Consider the following 13,795-nt stretch of genomic DNA (forward strand, 5'->3'; position numbering starts at 1 on the left):
CGGGCCTCTTAGACCCTGAGGTCCATGCTGCCAACCGTGATGCCATGTCTCAGGTGGGCCAGGTCTCTGCCTATGCTACAGTGTCAGTCCGAGAGAAGCCTCCAGACCTTCGCTGCTCGGTTCGTGCTGGGATTTGATTCCTGACCCCACCCCCACTATTTCTGCTTGCCACCTGCTTGATTGCCCTTTTCTCTGTTGCTTTGTGTATGACGGTTTCTGTATTTTCAGTGCCTCCGGTTAAAAAGTATCATTGCTTTTTCTCATCTTATCTATTTGGAGGTGCCACAAGATACATTTTTGGAAAGCTTATGAGATGTCAGAATTCACAGTCACATCTGGGCAACTGTTGCCACTGCCTGAAATTCACATGGCGTGCAGATGGGGCCTGAGACACAGGGCCACCAGCGGGGGGAGGCGGGAACGGCGCGGAGCCGGGAGGGCCCTCCTGACACCTCTGGCTTTAATGCTACATGTTCAGTGTTAGTTGTGCAGTAAATAGTTTTTATTTTAAAAGACCCAAATAGGGGAAAACAAAGTGGTCATTGCCCTCAGATATAGTCCTGTCAGCAGGATGTGGCTGGGTGCAAGGCCTGTTACCAGGAGTGGGGGGCTCACACAGACCACCTGCCCTTCACGGAGCAGGAGGCACTCAGGCCCTGGGGTCCAGAGGCTGTCACTGACCTTCCAGGCAGCCCCGATATCTTCAGTTTCCTTATCTGTAAAAGTGGGGAGGACCAGACTGTTGGGGTGGTTCACTAAGGCCATTTAACCACTGGAGTCCGAATCCAGGTATCTTTCCTACTGAGGTGACCTGCCTCTACTTGCCCAAGGGCCCTTCCTCACCCACAGGGCCACTTTCCCAACTGTTCCAGAAGCCTGGATCCTGGGGAGCAGTGATTCTCCCCTGGCATCCCCTGACTTCACGAGGGTGGGCATCTTTCAGGGGCAAGAGGCAGACACTTTCTCAGACTCCCTGCAGGCCGAGGTTTTCGGGACAGATTCAAGTAGGTGTGTGTACCGTGGACCCCAAGGACAGGAGGCATCCTCAGGCCTCTCCAGGGGTGGAATTGGAGGACCAGGAGAACTCTGTGTGCTTTCTGTCTGTCCACTCAGTCTGTCTGTACCACTGGCCTCTGCCCATGTCTCTGCGTGTATCTCTGGGGTTCTGCCTCTTTTTCTCTTTGTCTTTCTTTCTCATTGTCTCTTTGTTCTCTGTGCTTCTCTTTCCTCTCTGTCTCGGTCTCTACCTTTCCTAGCCTGTAGCTTGTGTGAAGCAAGAAGATGCCCAGGGCATGGCACTAAGGAGGCGCTCTCTCGGGGGCTGACCCTGCCCTTGCATGAGCCCCGGAGCGAGGCCGCCCTAGCTGTGTGTCCTGGCAGCTTGCTTGTCTCGCCCTGGTTCAGGCCCTGTTTCTCTGTCACCTGTTCCCTCTCTTTGCCTGTCTGACTCCCTCCTGTAGCTGAGTGTGTGTGTGTCTCTCTTGTCACAAGGTCTCTGGCTTCTGCTCATCTCCAGCAACTTGATCTTTCTGCTCTTCTGGGCACATGGCTGGAGTTGGTTGCTCCCCAGTCCAGCAGCCCAGTGTAAAATTTCCGGGAGGTAAATACATCCCCGCTGGGCCAGCCATTCACACCTTGTCCAGTCAGCAGGACAGCTCAGCAGGAGGCCCTCCTGGCTCGGGTCCCCAAGCCCCTTCAATGTGAAGTGTGTCCCGGGTACCCTTTATCCCTTCACTGCTGCAACACACACAGCTTTGCCTCAGGCCTTCCTGGGAATTTTGGGAAAAACACAGCCAGAACGAAGTTTGAAAATAGGGAAAGATCGGCTCCCCTCCACCCCCTAACTCCCATCTCTTGGCTCTTTAAATGTACTGAGTGTCAAATTGCCTCCTCCTCAGAGAGCCTGGTTCTTCCAGCTGTATCTGCAGGAAAAACTGTCATCTCCCATTCTGGGGTTCCCGTTTTAGGTGTCTGAACGTGTGCGATGAAAACAGTATCTGCTGTCTCCCACCCACTCGCGGCCAAATGCTTAATCCTGGGAGCGTCAAGCAGGAGGGGCCGCAGCTTTGACTGGGGGTGAAAGAAGGCTTGGAGGAGGGCCGGCGAGTCTCCAAACGGTGCCACTGGGGGGGTGCAGACCACACAGGCCCAGGCGGAAGGAGCCAGAGTTAGCCCGTGGGGATGGAGAAGGGATTGGCACTGCCCAACCCCCTGGTGTGGGGCCTCAGCAGCTGTTTTCTCCCTGTCCTCCCGCGGCTCTGAAATAGCAGCAGGAGGGTTCGGGGGAGCAGCAGTGTCAGTGGGGAAGGTATGGCGATGGGGCATGAAGGCCATTTCTTGCCTTATTGGGAGACGCCAGCCAAGGCGGGTGTGGGCGCAGGAAAGGCCTGGGGACGGGCTTGGAAGCTGGTGGTGGCTCTGGAACTGGAGCCTTAGGCTTCGGCGCACAGCCTGGATACTTCAGGGCCCGCTCAGGATTCGTGCAGACCTGCCGCAGCCTTCAGGGGCCTGGGCGCTGAATCTAGGCCCTGCCTTCGGCCAGGGTGTTGCTGAGAAGACAAGACCCTATCCCCATGCTTTGCTGGCCTCCTGCAGACAGAGAGGAGGCTCTTCCAGCAGAGAAGCCCCCAGTGAGCCCCGGGGAAAGAGAATGCAGACACGAAAACAGGCAATACATTGCTTTATAAGTTATAGATTCCAAGCCTGTGTCATCTTTCTCCACAAAAAGTTTGCAGAGCTCCTGCTAAGTGCCACGTTCTGGGCCAGGTGCTGGGGTGCTGAGGTCCCCAGCAGGGAGGACAGGCCCCTAGGACGGGTACACAGAACGATGGTGGGATAGGGAGAGACTCTTGCAGCCGGGTACTCAGTGCTGGAGCAGCACAGCAAAAGCAGTTCATTCTATCCCGGAGGGAGAGGAGCCTTCCTGGAGGAGGGGGCATTTGCTCTGGAGGTTGAGTAAGCATTTTCCAAGTGAGAAAGGAAGGTCATCTCAGGAGGGCCTGGCTGGCGTGGAGAAAGGCGAGATGTTTGGAGTAGAGGGTGATGGCAGGAGGGGGTTGCTGTGGCCAGAGGAGTGGGCGGAACAGCCTCTGTCTGGGCGTCAGCCTGGCCCAGCTGATTTCAGCTTCCAGCATGGACCCTCTTTGCATCTGCTGCTGGAGCAGCTTGTTTGCCCCCAGCTTGATGTAGGATGAGGCCCTGCACAGGGGTGGGGGAGGTAGGAAGCTGGGTTTGGAGGGCAGAGGTGTGTCTCCCAGGAAACAGCAGCTCTGCCAGAATCCAGGGTTCTCTGGGGGAGGGGGGGGCCCTGGTTGCCCGGCAGTGCTCAGGTTGCACACATCACCTTAGCAGTTTGTGGGCAAACCCTCTTGGCCGAGGGGAGATTGCACCGCCTGCCACTTCCTCCGGTTCCTTCCCTCTGCCTGTCGTCACGTTACCTCTGCTTTGTTGGGGGTGAAGTTGAGGTTGGGCGGAATCAATTTTGTCCAGGTTTCTATTTTCCCAGATGCGGGTCAGCCAGAGGAGCTGTCACTTCTGGTTCTGTTTCAAAGGAGGCCACGGGGCTGGGAGGTGCGTGGGTGCGGCAGTGTTGACAAGGCACCTCTCCAGCCAGCCTCCCAGGCAGGTGGGAATGGGTCGGGGAGACGCTCAGAGGTGGTGGAGAAGGAGAAAGGGCTGCCCTGCCAGAGGTGATGATGATGGCTGTGGGTGCTGGTCTCTGGCCCAGACCCTGGGTCCTGACCTCCTAGAGCATGCTGGGAGTGCATGGAGAGAGGCTGTTTATTTTCCTGGCCCAAAGCCCTTTCAGCTGAGACCTTGTTCCAGGCCTCAGGCTGCCAGAATCACCCCTCAGTGGCTTGAGAAGTGAGAGAGTTGGCAAACTCAGGGCCATCCATGACCTCTCTAGTGGCCTCTCACCCTAGGCTGTCCCCGGCCCAGCTGGCCGTGTGGGTCCTCCAGATTCTCCTGCAGGTAGCAGACCACATCAGAGTGATGCTGATGGGCTGGGGCTGTGTGGGCCAGTGGTCGAGAGCAGGAAGGTTGAAGTCACAGAAATCCGAGTTGGAATGCTGACTGCCATTTCCTTGGGTATATGGAACTGTTGAGCCTCAGTATCGCCATCTGTCCAATGGGACCGTAGTAGTGCCTTCCTCATCAAACTTTGATGGAGAGGATTCCATGACCTGTGTTTACAGCATTTAGCAAAGTAGGCAGCAAACAGCAGCTCTTGGTATTATTATTGATGAAACAATAGTAACTGCCACTTTGATTGACAGCCACTGTCAGTAGGCAGAGTTTCCTCCTTCCCACATCCTGGGCCCTCTTTCATGCATGGTGCATTTCCTGATGTGTCCTGGGGAGAAGTACGCCCGGAGACTCAGGAGGCCCCTCTGCCTGTGTCCCGTGCAGGGCACTCTAGGGAGCCCCTGGGATCCTGGGCTACAGGTGGGTGTCCTGGGGGAAGAACATGCAGGGAAGAGGGTTAAAGCAGGCAGGGAAACTGTTTAGTTGACAACGAGACAGATCCAGCCCTGGCCGGTTTGGCTCAGCGGTTAGAGCGTCAGCCTGCGGTCCAGAGAGGCCCGGGTTCAGTCCCCGCTAAGGGCACGTACCTCGGTTGCAGTTTGTCCCCGGCCCTGGTTGGTCGTGCGGGTGGCAACCACTCGATGTGTCCCTTTCACATCGATGTTTTTCTCTCTCTCTCTCTCTCTCCCTCCCACTCTATCTGAACAAATATCGAAAAAAATGTCCTCGGGTGAGGATAAAAAAAAGAGACAGATCCAAGCGTGTGGAAGGACCAAGAGGGAGGGAGAAGGCACCTCCAGGAGGTGAAAGTGGGTGGGGGCAGAATGCAAAAGCTGTGCCCGCACCCAAGGCGCTGTTAAAGGAAGTCCCTGAGAACTGCTAGCCTGGAACATGGTGCCCAGAGGCTCGGGCTGGGCAGGAGAACACACTGTCACCCTTGGGTGTCACCCTGTGTGAAGAGAGTCCCAGGTTTGGGCCTGCTGAAGTCCGGCAGGACCCAGGCAGTGCTGCCCTCCTGGGGCCCAGACCGCCCCAGGGTACCCCCTGCTCCCCAGGCGCCTCGGGGAGGGTTTCGTCTCACCAGCTGAGAGGCCAGCGAGCTGGCAGACAGGGTCGGCTCCTTCACTGCCAACGTGTCGGTTCGGAGGGGGACTGTCCGTCTGCCTGCCTGTGTGTCAGGAGGGAAGCTCTTCCAGGCTGCCGCAGTGCTAACCAGTGGCTCTCTGCCCTCACAGCTAGACGAGGAAGAGGAGCGGAGGAAAAGGCGCCGGGAAAAGAACAAAGTGGCGGCAGCCCGATGCCGGAACAAGAAGAAGGAGCGGACGGAGTTCCTGCAGCGGGTGAGCAGGGCCGGGCCAGGGCCGGGAGCGGGCTGTGCACGCGTGGGCCGGGTCATCAAAGCTGTGGTATCAGTGTGTACCTGGGCATCTGCCCAGGCAACCTCCACCCCTCCGCTCTTCCCTGTCCCCTGTTTAACACCCTCCTGGACGAAGACAGCAGCAGCGCCGCCTCCCCAGGTCCCTGGGGGCCAGGGAAGGTGAGCGGAGCCAAGTGTCCTCCACTGAGGTTAGACCCTTGGCGCTGATTGACCCAAATGGCCTGGGACTGGTACTGCCCATTTTGCCAAAGTAGTCTAGGGTGGGTGCTGATGCAGCAGGTGATGACACCCTGCACATGGGCAGTGGACACAGCACCCGGGCAGAGAAAAGCTCCTCCCTTAGCTGCAAGCGGCTGATCCAGCTCTGCCTCCCAGCTGGCCGGCGGCTGCTCCTGCCCCCAGGGACCAGGGTCAGCTTTGACACCAAGGCTGCGCCTGCCCCAGGGACCAGGGTCAGCTTTGACACCAAGGCTGCGCCTGCCCCCAGGGACCAGGGTCAGCTTTGACGCCAAGGCTAGCGGAGGGTTGCCTTTCCTCGCGTCCCTCGAGCACGTTCCTGCCCTTTCACTTGGAATGTACCAAGCAGGTTCTCTTCTTCCTCTACTGAGTCCCCTCTCGTAGGCCTTTCCTGATCCTCAAAAATGGTAAATGGCAGTGAAGGAACATGGCCAGAAAGCTAATTAGTCCAGGCCAGTAGTCTCCAGCCTCCCTAGCCCCAATCCCTTCTTCATTTCTAAATAATAATAGTAACAGTATGTAATAATAACATCGTGGTTTAGGCTCTGTTCTACAGTATGCAACAATGAACAATAGTTGCTGCCCTGGCTGGTGTGGCTCAGTGGGTTGGGCATCGTCCCGTGCACTGAAGGGTTACTGGTTTGACTCCTGGTCAGGGCACAAGCCCAGGTTTCATGTTGGATTCCCAGTCGGGGAGCAAGAGGTGACTAATCGATGTTTCACTGTCACATTGATGTTTCTCTCTCTTCCTCTCCCTTCCCCTCTCTCTAAAATCAATTAAAAATCTTTAAAAATAAATAAAACAATAGTTGCTAACATTTGTAAAGTTGGGCACAATGCTAAACTGCTGTGTGTCTATTATCTCACTTTATTGTCATAAAAACTGTACGAGGTATGTGCCTCCAGGATCTTCTGTCTACAGACGGGGAAACTAAGGCACGGCAAAATCCAAGAACTTGCCCAGGTCCCTCAGCAGCTAAGTGGTAGAACTGAGATTCGAGCCTGAGGTTAACTTCAAAGCATTGTTCTTAACACTCTGCTATGCTGGCTCTAATTTATTCAGTCCTTCATTTGTGCATTTACTTATTTGTTTGTTGATTCTTTTACTCATTCATTGATTTGTCGACAAGTATTTTTAAGCAAGTACTGGATGCCCAGCACTGTGCTAGGTACAGGGGGGACACCAGGTAGGAGCAGACATGGTCCCTCCCGTGAGAGCTGGAGAGAGGAAGCTGGGCTGGTCTTGGTTTTCTCTTACAGTGGGGGAGCTATGGGTCTCTTCTGCTTGCAACAGTCAGGGAGCAATTGGTGACCATTGGTGTGATCAGCCTGGGGCCATGTGTACACGTCCGGCTGTGAGTACCTAGGCCAGGTTAGACTCCTAGATCTCGGAACCCCCTTGGAAGAGGTGGTGGACCAACATTGGGCTGGCTGTTTTCAAGAAGTTTCTAAGACACTGGTCTCACTAAGACGGGTGGGGTGTTGCATAGTCATCACCGGCCCTGAGTGCCTGCAGAGCTGGGCGAGGCACAGCAGAGGACAGAGGAGTCTCACCTCAGATCCCTGCCTTCCAGGGCTTGTCAGCCAGTGAGCAGGCTACATATGCCAAGTGAATGTGAACTGACAACACCCCGGTGCAGTAAACACTCGGTGCCAAGAGAGCGTCGCTAGCTGCTCTTCACATTCCAGTGACACTTGCTGAGAACCTACCGTGTGCCTGGCATTACACCTGTCTCATTCAGTCTTATAACATTCTGGTGGGATAAATATTGATTATTCCCATTGTAGACGCTGACCTGTAGCTCAGAGAGGTCAGGTTATTTGCCCAAGCTCGCAGTGCTAGCTGGCGGCAGAGCTGGGGTCCGCTTACTCATTTGCTGACCCCTCTGTCCATCCTGTAAGTGTTCAGTGAGTGCTCCCTGCCCAGAGGGAAAGCAGGCGATGTCTGCAGTGGATGGTGGCCGGGAAACGAGAAACAGCAGCATGTGCCAGCCTGACGTTGGGCAAGCCTGGCGAGTTGTGAGAATGTACGGAGGGGCCCTGAGCTGGGGCTGAGGAAAGACCGCTGATTGAGACACGAAGAGGAGCAGAGCTAGCTGAGCTGAAGGCCGGGGGGGCAGGAACAGCACAAGCAAAGGCCAGAGGCAAGAGGTGTTTAAGAATGTGGTTAAGGAATGGAAAAGAGTGGCTGGAGGTTGGAGCACAGATGAGGGGAAGGAGGGGCTGGCCGGCAGGCCCCGGAGCCTTAATGTGTCAGGTGATCCCCTGTGCTGGGTGGTCTGGGGCAGTCCCAGTGTGTGCCTGTTGTCCTGGCCCGACTGTTAATAGCACCTTATGTCCCCGTAAGGATGATGAAATATAAGGTTGTGGAGAGCCAGGGAAGGGTCTCAGGAGAGAGACATACCTTAGAAAGACCCCTCTGCTGCGCATGGGCCATGGGTCCGGCAGCCGGGAATAGAGTGGGAAGGTCCCTTGTGTGGCTCTGGTATTGTCCTGGGAGGGAGGGAGGCAGCTGTGAGCACAGGAGAGGTGTGTGGCCCTGGGCATAGCAGGGAGGTGTACACGGGTCTGACAGGGCCTAAGCCCAGCCTTCCCCTCTGCCCCACGCCCACCGCCATCTGGCCTTGGGAGCGAGGATGGGTATGAGGTTTAGGCAGGGATGCAGATGGCTCTGTTGACAGTCAGTGTCCACAGACCTGGGGAATTTTCTTGGAATTTACTTTTTAGCAGGTAGAGGATTTATGAAGCCCAGAGGTGCAAAGGGGTGTGTGTGTGTGTACACACATATATACACACTCACCTACCTACATGTATGTAAAAAAATCACTCTCTCATCCTGGACACCCAGATCCACCCTGAGAGCCCCCCTGTCACAGCTCAGAGTTCGCTCTCCTGGACCAGCAGGGCTCTGAAGGAGGCCGGAGGCAGGCCCGGGTGACCTCAGGGCCTCCCCCGCCTGCAGTCAGGAGCAGCAGGCCCCTGGGCTTCTCCCTTCTGCAGCGCCAGCCCTGAACTGCTGTGCTGGCCCAGGTCCCCTGCGTGCTGGTGGCGGTGACACCATCTCCCACTCCCGTGGCCTCTGCACTCTTCAGAGCCACTCTCTGCCCGTGGTCACAGGGACTCTGGGAGGAGGCCAGGCAGCCCATTCCACTGAGGAGGACTCTGACCCTCGGAGGCGTAAAGTCTGCTCGAGGTCACCCCGTGGCTGAGGCAGGACTAGAACCCAGGGCTTCCTCTACAGCCTAGCACTCTATTCAGGTGGCCCAGGCTCAGGGAAACGGGGACGTTGTTCACAGAGGCATAGCCAGCAAGTGGCAGGGTCAGGGTTTCAATAGACAGGTCTTTTGGTTCAGACAGCTGCACCAGGCTTCTTCTCAACTCTTAGTTTAACTTTAATTAAAATAATAATAATAAAGTCAGAGAATCTTAATGCTAAACTCCCCTGGGCCAATTATTATATTTTCTGGGAGGAAACTGAGGCCCAGAGAAGGGGGGTGACTTGCCAAAGGTCACACAGCCAGGATAAAAGCCCAGGCCCTCACCTGTATTTTTTTTATTGCCTTTGCCAACCACAGTGAAGGAGACCAAAACTTCATGTGTACTAATTCTGTTCTGAAACAACAAATGGTTTCATTTTCTCTAGGACAATAGATATTGACCTGAAAGCAAAATGATAAACAATGCAAGCAGAGTCATTGACTTCGTAATTAACATGGGAAGATCCTAGCCATGTTCCTAATTAATTAGGAAAAAGAGATTAGGTAATTGCTTTTACAAAGCCACAAACCACTTCTACAGTCATGGTTAAAAAGAGATTCTTCTGAACTCAACTTGTACACAACAAATAAATATGTAGCACCAGCCAATAAAACAGAAGGAGATAAAACTAAAGAGCAGTTACTGACATTCTGAAGAGCCAGATGGTATTCCATGATACACCCTAACATTTTAGGGCCAGCAGAATGCAACGGTGTGCCTGTGATAGATGCGCGTGTGAAGCAAGATGCCACACACCTGCGTGGTCTTTCTGTGCGATACAGATGTTCACAGATGCGGTTGGGTTGACATGCAGTCGTTCCAAGGAGGCGGATCTGCACACAGTACCGAAGGCTGCGTGTCGGACACTGCCCCTTGCGTGTCCGTTTTTAACGTCCACTCACTGCACCTACAACCCAGCCCCTTCCTCCCCCTCCCCAGGCGCCCCGGCAGCTCCCTGTCTCTCACTCTCCAAGTCCCAGCAGTCACAAGCCCTGCCAAGCTGTCTTTGAACTCCTCCTCCTCCTCTCCCCCTTCTCTTTCTTCATATTCTCTTGCTCATGGCTCAGAGTAAAAATTCCTTAAACCTTCCTAACCCTTGGGTTTACGAAGTACCTTTCCCGTGAGAGTCCGAATCACCATCTTTTTGCACATGAGATAACCAAGGCTCCGGGAAGTCAAGGAACCTGCTCCGGACTCGGATTTGAAGCCCTAAAGCTGTTTTCGGGCGGGCTCTACCCACCTTCCCAGCTCCTGCCCCACTGCATCCCAGCTGGCCTGTGGCCACAATGGAGGGTTTTATCAGCCAGACACATTTAAAAAAAAGTATTTATCTATTTTAGAGAGAGAAGAGGGAGGAAAAGGGAGAGAGGGGAGAGAGAGAGATCAATTTGTTGTTCCATTTATTTGCAGATTCATTGGTTGCTTCTTATGTGTGTCCTGACAAGAGACTGAACCCGGAACCTGTATCAGGATGACACTGCCCAAAGGAGCCCCTGGCCAGGGCTTTCCTAAACACTCCTGAAGCTTTTCTATGTCCGCGTCCTCGGGGCTCCCTTCCTGAAATTCCTCACCACCAGAGTCAGTCCGTTTGTCAAACTCAAGGTCGGACCTGGCCATTTAGCCCCCTCTGAAGGTCTCCCAGACTCTGGCTGGCTGGCGGGCGCAGAGTAAGCGCTGCCTTGTGGATTCTTCTTCCCCGGAGCGGAAGAGCCGCGTGGGGGCTCAGGGGCCCTGGGTGTCTCCAGAGCCCTCCCTGTACACGGCAGGTCCTCAGCAGATGCTCACGACGGGTGGGCAGGCTCAGTGTTGCTGAGTCGGAGCCTGGGCTGGGGAGAGGCTTGGCCCGTGCGTTTGTGAGAACTTCCCAAGGTGAGCAGCTGGGCAGACGCCGTGACCCCGTGGCTAAGATTCGCACCTACTGGCCCCGGGCTGACGGGTCACGGACCCATGGTCTCACGTGGGGTCTCTCCTGGCCCTCAGACGTGGACTTCCCTTGGGATTCCGAGGACAGTGGACCAGGCCAGCCCCTCCCCTCCCTCTCCACCCCGTTGCGCCTCATCCTGTTGAACTAAAGCCCACCATGGCTGGTTTTTAATATTTTCCCCCTGAACATCTTTTCCTCTTTTTGAGGCTGTTCTTTCTCAGCACCTAGCCGCAAGGACTGCGTGTCTCGGCAGTCCTGAGTCCCCAAGCGCTGACGCTGCCCCCTGAGATGAGCACAAGGGACACTTGAGTCAGGCCGGCTGGTGAGGACGGCAGCAGCCAGGGTGTGTGGGCCCCCCCGGGCCGAGCCAGGGCCACACAGCCTGTTGTCACACAGCTGCAACCGCAGCCTGTTCTTTGTCTAACACAGGTTGCTCAACCTCAGCACTGTTGACATTTTAGACAAGACCGTTCTTTTTGTGGGGCCACCCTGGGCATTGCAGGGCGAACCTTTCAGAGCATCCTTGGCGTCCAGCCATCAGATGCTAGTGGCAGCCCCTTCATCGGCTGTGGCAACCAAAAACGTCTCCAAACATTGTCACACTGTCCCTGGTTGAGACCGCTGGCCTAAAACTTTGCTGGCCACTGAATAAATTCCAGCTCTCAAACTGGTCACACGTTTCAGACACAGTCCTAGAAAAATCACTCAGGAGCTTTTCTGTTTTATCGTTCTGACCCCCAATGCTTTCGTTGGTATGCTCACCGCTATCCACATGATAAACACGGAACCCCCAAATCAAACGGACATTGCTTTCCCCCCAGCCTCTCCGGCTGAGCTGGAAGTTCACTGGGAACCTCTCCTGAGGTCTGTTTGAAACCTCAGTTTGGATCCAGAGGACGGCTGTTCTTGCCTCCCAGGGGGCGGAGCTCCCAGATCACGGGATAAGGAAGAGGCTGTCTACAGCTATAGGCTAGTAAGCAGGAAGCACATGTTTTAGAAGGAACGGCACGACCACACTGGCCTTGTTCATCCCACAGGCCAAAGTTTCCGCAGCAGGCTTTTGTCACTCATCAAAGCACTGTGGCATTCCGCTGCCACCCCGGGCCACCTCTAACCCCTCTGTTCTGGGTCCACCCCCCTCCTGTCTTCTCCCGCCTTTTGTTTCTTGTGCGAAGGCCCTGAAGCAGGAGAGTGTTTGGCATGTTTGAGCAACAAACAGCAAGGAAGCCACTCTGTTTGAAGAGGATTGAGTGAGGGGAGAGAGGTGGGACATGAGCCAGGCCAGCCCCAGATATAACCTGGGTTCGTCTCACTGGTGACACAGGCCAGTGTCACCGGTGTGACGGACACCGCTTGTGGAAAGTCAGTTGTCTCAAGGGCTTAGCGCAGGTCTGTGCTTTCTCCGGTGGGAACTTGGCAGGCAGGAGGCAGAGAAATGCTAGCCTCATACCTGCCCAAAGACGCCTCTCCCCAGAGCGTCCCCGTGAAAGCTTAAAGCCCTGTCCCTGTGTTTGCGCACAGGAATCCGAGCGGCTGGAGCTCATGAACGCGGAGCTGAAAACCCAGATCGAGGAGCTGAAGCAGGAGCGGCAGCAGCTCATCCTGATGCTGAACCGACACCGCCCCACCTGCATCGTCCGGACCGACAGCGTTAAGACCCCCGACTCAGAAGGCAACCCGCTGCTGGAGCAGCTGGAGAAGAAGTGACCATGGGCTGGGAGGAGGAGAAGGAAGAGGAGGAGAGACTGAGAGGGAAGAGGAGGAGGGTCGCGGAGGGCTCTTCCTTGCTGCGTGAAAAACTCTTCAGTGAGGCTCAGCACAGCCAGCATCGGCCGGGCTTTTTTTGTGAAATTCAGATCAGCCACACCAGGGGAAGAACAGGCTGATGAAACCCAGGACCAAGCGCTGAGACCAAAGTAGCCCCGAGGGTGGGGCTGTCCTGCCTGGGGCTAGGCTTGAAGGAGGCAGGACAGAGGCTCTGGGCCAGAGAGAAGCCCAACCAGGCAGCTGTGGGCACCTCTCTGGCCTCTCGGCCAGGACACCCACCCAAAGGACCTCCGAGCAGCCAGGAAGAGCCATGAGTTGCAACCAAAATTCGGCTGAGGATGGAACTGCAATCTGCCTGCCCCCAGCCCTGCCCCTACCCCTGCCCCTGCCCCCAGGGCTAGGCTGGAGAGGGGCACAGGGCCAGGCCCTGCTGTACCCACCCACCATGGTCCAGCAGGGCCCTGCCGGAGCGGCAGCCGGGGCGCACCCTCGCCGGCCCTGCTGGAGTTGCTGTGGGCACGCGGCGCGGGCGCCCTTCCAAAGCACACTCACTGAATGTTTACAGACTGGCTGTCCTGGCAGGGCTTTCAACTGCACATGTTTTTTATACTTTCTTTTTTTTTTTTTTTAATATTTTTTACAAAAAAAAGATTTTATACAAGCAATATATATATGGATTTCTATAATCACTCGATGTGATGCAGTATAAATATGCTATGGTTTGTTTGTTACGAACAGATATTCAGCAGTTATGGCCGTTGTGTGTAACTCCTAAGTACTGTAGTCTCTGGGGGTGGGGGGGTGGGGGTGGGGGTGGGGTGCATTTCCATCCTGGTAAACCCTTCATAGTACTCAGTCCTGTATCGCTCAGTAAACATTACTCGTACTTACCCGGCTGCCTCTTGTGGTGTCTGCCTAGGGAATGGGGAGCAGGGCACGCTCAGGGGGCCCCCCGTTGTGGTGTACCAGAATGCTTGGAACATCTGCTGTAGGCTCTTAGTTTTCACAGCAGCCCTCCCAGGTAAGTGTTTTATGTGCCCATTTTACAGATGAGGAAGTTGAGGCTCAGAGAAGTAGGGAACTTCCTTTGAAAAACTTACTTTGTTTATTCACTTCACACATGTTCACTGAGTGCCTCCACATGTGTGCCAGGCACCCTATACGGGGCAGAGTAGTCACTGGGGAGTAAACAAACCTAGGCCCAG

At 55.3% G+C, this 13,795-nt stretch overlaps 1 protein-coding gene across 5 annotated transcripts in view; it reads left to right on the forward strand.

Moving 5' to 3' along the window:
• JDP2 (Jun dimerization protein 2) overlaps window positions 1-13,481 on the forward strand; it is a 39,374-nt gene extending 25,893 nt beyond the window's left edge. For 4 of the 5 annotated variants that reach the window (XM_036281973.1, XM_036281932.1, XM_036281943.1 and 1 more), the window contains exons 3-4: window positions 5,262-5,366; window positions 12,345-13,480. In XM_036281973.1, coding sequence (XP_036137866.1) covers window positions 5,262-5,366; window positions 12,345-12,530 — 291 coding nt within the window. In that variant the 3' untranslated portion in view covers window positions 12,531-13,480. Of the gene's footprint in view, window positions 1-5,261; window positions 5,367-12,344 lie in introns of all 5 variants that reach the window. The other variant, XM_036281963.1, reaches the window with a different exon arrangement.
• The last annotated feature ends 314 nt before the right edge of the window (window positions 13,482-13,795 follow it).

The sequence above is a fragment of the Molossus molossus genome, unplaced genomic scaffold, assembly GCF_014108415.1.
Source record: "Molossus molossus isolate mMolMol1 unplaced genomic scaffold, mMolMol1.p scaffold_m16_p_1, whole genome shotgun sequence".
Taxonomy (NCBI): domain Eukaryota; kingdom Metazoa; phylum Chordata; class Mammalia; order Chiroptera; family Molossidae; genus Molossus; species Molossus molossus.